This window comes from Charadrius vociferus, unplaced genomic scaffold (genome assembly GCF_000708025.1).
Source record: "Charadrius vociferus isolate BGI_N301 unplaced genomic scaffold, ASM70802v2 scaffold19, whole genome shotgun sequence".
NCBI classification, from domain to species: Eukaryota; Metazoa; Chordata; class Aves; order Charadriiformes; family Charadriidae; genus Charadrius; species Charadrius vociferus.
The window spans coordinates 1,817,616-1,823,615 of NW_009650173.1; the positions used below are offsets into that span (position 1 = coordinate 1,817,616).

General features: G+C 35.2%; 1 protein-coding gene across 1 annotated transcript in view; it reads right to left on the minus strand.

Annotated features, from left to right (window-relative positions):
• The window catches only part of PPFIBP2 (PTPRF interacting protein, binding protein 2 (liprin beta 2)), an 88,989-nt gene extending 84,085 nt beyond the window's left edge, over positions 1–4,904 (minus strand). The window contains exon 1 of the mRNA XM_009892695.1: positions 4,838–4,904. Within this exon, the coding sequence (XP_009890997.1) occupies positions 4,838–4,904 (67 nt within the window). The remainder of the gene's footprint in view (positions 1–4,837) is intronic.
• Between the last annotated feature and the right edge of the window lie 1,096 nt (positions 4,905–6,000).

A 6,000-nucleotide genomic window follows, 5' to 3' on the forward strand; every position in this document is an offset into this window, starting at 1 on the left:
CATGACAACCTTTTTAATTATGTGTAGTTTTTAATCTTTCAGTACTAATACTGAAATATCAGTACACACCCATGTGATTACAAATTTAACTTTCTAATTTTTCAGTAAGCAGTAATTGCAGGAACTCTGGTTAAAAGGAAACTCAGTAATTACACTGATTACTTGGTGAATTTCAGGAGACTCTGGAGCTGCAGCAGACTATAATATTGTGACAGGAGTTTTTAGATCTTACAGTTATGGTCATTATTCACAAAAGGAAATAATGGATTTCCAGACTGTTGAGAGAGAGAAGCAGTTTGATATCAAAGTAAAATAAAAATTATTTTAATTCATTAGGATATATTGCAAAGAAAAAATAATCAACATCTATTGTCCTATAAAGAAAGACATTTTAATAAATGGATACAAGCTGAATAAAAGGGAAAGTAATGACTTGGTCAAACCTCAGAGGGAAGCAATGCCGAAGTCATGCAGCTCAAATAAAGAATGAGTAGACAGATCTGACATATGGGCGCTTTCTTTAGAGAAAGCCTCTGTTTGGAGTGCAAGTCATTCTAGCTAATGGATAAGTCATGTTCATTGACAATCACATTAGCCCTTTTTGCTATTTTAGTCAAATAAGGCTAATCATTTAGCATGCCTAATTTATATAGCTATGAGGGTGGGTTATCAGTACAGATGTACTGAAGCATAAAAGACTTGGGAAGACTGACCTATCTGTCAAATTTGATCAAGTCCAATGAAATTTAATTTGTTAATCTTGCTTCACAATCCTACCCTCATGCACTCTAAACGCTAATACATTTTGTATTGCACTGAGATGCACAGTCTACAGTGAGACTTTTTATTTGGATTAATGAGAATCATGCATGAACTATGTTAACATTTGGAGTAAGGGACATGACTTAAAATTAGAAGGCTAAAAGTAGGACTGCAATTCTGTAAGTATTTGTAATATGTATTTGCATGTCCAGTTCTTACTTTAAAAGACAAGACCCCAATCTAGTATTTTAATAACAACTACAGCTAATAAAACAAATTGGGACTGTTTCCTCATTAAACAGAGAGAATGCTGGTTTTGTATGTGTATATATATATGCATCTATTCAAGCTTCAAAAATTAACCAATGCAAGTTGGACATCTCCGGACTTCTCACTTCTCTAAAATAGTGATTAATGCTCATTTTGTGCCTACAGCAAAGGTTTCTGAAGTCAAGAGAAGAAAAACATCTTTTTCATCAGCTATGTAAGTTTTCAACAGTCATCAAGTTTAGCTTCAGTCTTTAAATCTAGTGCTGCCAAGAGATATGTATGGAATCTGGATACAGTGAGCCGAAATATCACAAGCTCTGAACAGTTGATTTTTTGCTGTTTCCAGCCTACTGTAAGAGCAGCTACATTTGCACAGATGATTTGTCCAATATTTGCATAATATGGTATATATAAATCTGCAGTTAGAAGACTCTCAGTCCTGGTTTGTTTCATGACAGTCCTCCTTCTGAAGGAGTTTCCAACCTTATTTGGTTGTCTTGCCACACAGGACAAAAGAACATTCCTGTTTTCCAGTCCCTGCCCAAATTGCATACAGAAGCTTAGTGGATTGAATTAGAGAGAATCAAACTTGAATAATTACTATGTTCCTCAATTTGAGACAAACTGGGATAATAACTGTATTCAAGTATAGGCTCCAGCAGATATACTTGGTCCTTCAAACACACCAGAATTCAAGAAACAGTTCTAGAACACACAGAACATTAGATAGAGGCGAATTACCAGAATAGACTTGAGTCAACCTGTTTTAAAATGTCTTATCTATTTCTAGTACTGGAAAATAATAAATAAACAAACAAATAAGGTAAACAACCTTCCCATCCAATTGAGCTTTTACTTTGTTATAACTAAAAATAAGTAAAGGAATAAAGCAATATGTTTGGGGTTTTTTTTATTCGTGCAGGTAAATACAATTCTGAGATCATACAGGAAGTATTCAGTTAACACTGATGAGACTTAACACACGGTTTGTCTGGGAAATATTATGGTTCTCTTCCCCATTAGATATCTTTTCATAAGCTTGTTTTCCATATTATACTGAATATCAGTGGACATTAGATTAAAAATGTTAAGTAATGTGAAGTCATGAAGTGCACCCTCTTGAAGAGGTTGTCAATTCGCTCAAGACCTATCCATGCACTGTGGAAACAAACTCTGCATACCACTAGCGTGCCTGAATCTGTTTTAGAGCCTGGGCACCAATATCACTACAAAACAGCTGTGAATGGAACATGCAATTTGCTGATTCACACTGAATATTTCTTACATTGTTTGCCTTGCTATGTCACTGTCTCCACATCATGGCAACTAAGAGATGAGGGTAAAAAGCAATGTTGTTTGGAAGCCTGGAACAATTTAATTCTAATTCTTATTTATCAGGCTTAACCCCTAAAAAGTTATCGGCACAAGCAATCCAAAAAAGGAGTGAGGGAAAGGAGAATATTAAAACCAACAACAATAAACCCCCCCCCAAAAAAAAAAAAAATCAAACCTGGCTTCTGACCTCAGTTATTTTTCTAGCATGAAACTAGAAGAAATTAATGATTTTCTTAAGCAGTCATATATTGCCATTTAATCACTTATGCCACATATTACAAGGCTATCTTTTCATACCATAGAAAAAATACCCAACACTAAACAACTATTTTCTTACCCAGAACAAGCATCACAACAACCATTTTTCAGAGCTTCCATTCATGGAAATGCTATTGAGCAGCAATGTTATCCTCTCAGTGGAAAAACCATACAGCCTGTACGTCTGCAAAACTTTTTTGAAGGGAATATGAAATAGCATCTCCAAGTAAAACTGATTTTTTTTTTCTAAACAAAATGTAGCTCTGCTCAGATAAGCAAGGTGATAGACCTGTTTGTTGAACACATGGTCTTTTATTGCTCATAAGAGGAGTTACTGGACAATTTGAGATATGTTGGAAGCACGGTCTATTAACAGAAAAGTTTGAAGCAGATGAAATCCTATGGAACAATAAACCTAAAAACCCTCAAAATCATGACAAGTTTTTTAACCCTTTCCTTCAAAAGAAAACATACCACAAAGCTCTGACAACTCCTGGAAGAAAATAAATGTCCAATCTGAAAATCAATTTAAATAGAATATGTCTATTTTTCTTTCTCTTGATTTTTCTGAAGAATGGAATCATCAGTGCATCCATGATGTCACCAATGTGCACTAGGCTATGCATAAATGATCACAGAAGAGAGATACTGAGTTAAAATTTTCAGATGTATGCAGGTCATTTATGAGAACAGGTTCTATAGCATAATTAAAGGGACATGGGCTTCTGTGTCACTTTGGCTCTTTTATATCACTAGCCAGGATCATAACACAAGGTTTGCAATGGCTAAGAAATTACTTCAGTTCCCTAGTTTACGAATTATGGTTTGGGAATTGCTTTTCTTGTTCTTTCTTTATGTATCTGAGGGAAGTGCAATGCTTCCCTGACTATCTGTTTACATTTTTTATAAGACAAGAGGTGAAAAAATAAAACCCCAATTAACTCCTGTTGGTTAAAATCTTGTTTGAATAAGGTTTTGCATTCAGAAAGAGAAAGAAGAAGGAAGTACATTTCTAAATTTGCCTGGAACTTGTTCCATTGGTGTGAAAAGTTATTTGTGGAATTATATCCATCACATATTCACATTTACACTTCTGCATATCTTAGCACTCTGTTAAAACTTGCACATTTAGACTAAAGTGAAGACTCATATGTGGATGAGAATAAAAAAAAATCTAGGTATTCTCTAAACTAAAAATCCTGAATAGTGACTTCCTGCCTAATCACGGCTAGTCTCACAGTAACGTTAGAAGTTCCATATTAGTCTCTGGATGGAAAGTTTTACTATAAAAGAGCAGAAAGAAGCACAACTGCAGCAACAAGAAGCTGATGTCATCTTCTTCATCACAAGGGGGAAAAAAAATGAAGGCACAGCATGGGTGTCACTATGTAAATTTATAAAGCTTTAGTGAATGCTTTGCCATTGTGCACAAGTGAGATCATGGCCCTACCCAGATACTTCTTTTAGGAGCTCATACTGAATGGTGTATGAGCACAAACCCCAAGGCTACTGAGTCCTAACCATAGAAATCAACTTCTCTTCTTGGATGCTGTAATATTGAGAGAAAACTTTTAATTGCTTTACTGTGAGAGCACCAAAAGACAACACATTCTGTCTTGTATCGTACCCCTTTCTTGTGGACAGCTGTGTAAAAAGAATTTCATAGCTCAAACTCGTGGATATAAATGTCAAAAAAAAAGATATGCTTTCTAACTCATTAGGCTGGGAAGGTTATTAATAGCTGATCTATTTTAAATATATACATCATAAATAAAGACAATTATGTATTTTTTTAAATATATATTTTTCTGTATATGTGTGTGTAAAATAAAGATAGATACTATCCAGCTAACTGGAAGCCTTGGTCAAACCTTTTTCAAAGACTTACTGAAATAAAAAACTAACACCTACAATATGGAATGTTACCCCATGAATTAGAATGTGTTTAAGTTACTATATAACATTAGAGCAAAGTAAATCTCTCTTACTTCAATATTCATGTTTGAGGTGGAATTGTGGGTTTTCTTCCTTTATTTTACTTTAAATTTTCTTCACATAACTGTTGAATCAGAGAAATCTGTGTATTACAGAGAACTTGACAAATTGAGAATAATAATTAAAAAATAAAAACACAAGAAAATTGCAGGAGGAAAAAAAGACAAACATAGTTCAATCTCAAAATAGTTTGGTGTAAAATAAAGCATTATTATACCTGCAATGATGTCGTCCATCTGCTCCAAAGCTGCTTCCAGCATATGACTAGCGTCAGAAGCCATCATCTGCGATTTCTTCAGACCTTTACTGTTTCTACTGAAAAGACAGGTGAGATCATCTGTATTACACTAGACCAGACCTGACAGAAAATATATATCACTGTTACATTATAAATTAAGCCACACAAGCAAAAGTACACACTAGCAAACAAAACCAAACAATCTCAAACACTGGAAGCCTGAGATCCCTCTGCCCCTCATCCTTACCAAAGATTTCCTAGATTCAAAGTTCAGTGCATTTCAACCTTTTGCACTGTGGGGAAAAAAGAGGATTGACTAGGTTTCGATGCAGGAATGAACACATGGTGAAAAACATGCTTAACCTAGAAGTAGATCTCTGTAGGACCTCTGCTTTTTGATTGCTGCCATAAGAGTAAAGAAGGAACAGATACAAACCTCTTACTGGCTCAACCCCAACAGTAACTGTATCTCATACGGCTTTCCCACCTGACCTCTATGTTATGCACCCCAAGTCCAGCAACTCTGAAATAATCTTTACTCCTCCTTCCCCCATTCAGTCTTTCTACCACTTTTTTTCTAACACTGAAAATACGGTTCTTTCTGTTCCAATAACCAACATGCCCCAAGTATGACATTTCTGTTTCATGCTTCCAAGTATGAAAGTTACTGCTGCCTCTTTAAAAAAAAGATTAAAGGCATTCATGTTACCATCTGACATTAAGGACAAAATTTTCCACATAGTCTCTACTTTTGAGTTGGTTTTGCTGGACTCTTAGTCAAGTAGCAGTCACTATTGCCAACAGACGACATTTCAAAGAGCAAAAGAATTTACGCTGTCCATTTCACTGCCAGTGAGAAAATTCTTTCTGAAATAAGGCCCTTTTGCACATCACTTCATCGCTGAAGTATGAAACCAGTGCCCACACAGCAATGAACAGGGATTGTACATGTGCATAATTTTTGCAGTGTTCTAACATACAACTCAAAATACTGACAAAGCCTTTAAAGGGTCATAGAATGAGACTTCTCTTCCATGAAGGGTGCAATTCATTCTTTTGACATTCAGTCTCCTGATACGGGAAGTTTTTAAAGTTATGATTCAGAACTGCTCAATTTTGACAGCTTTCTAAGCACCACAAAC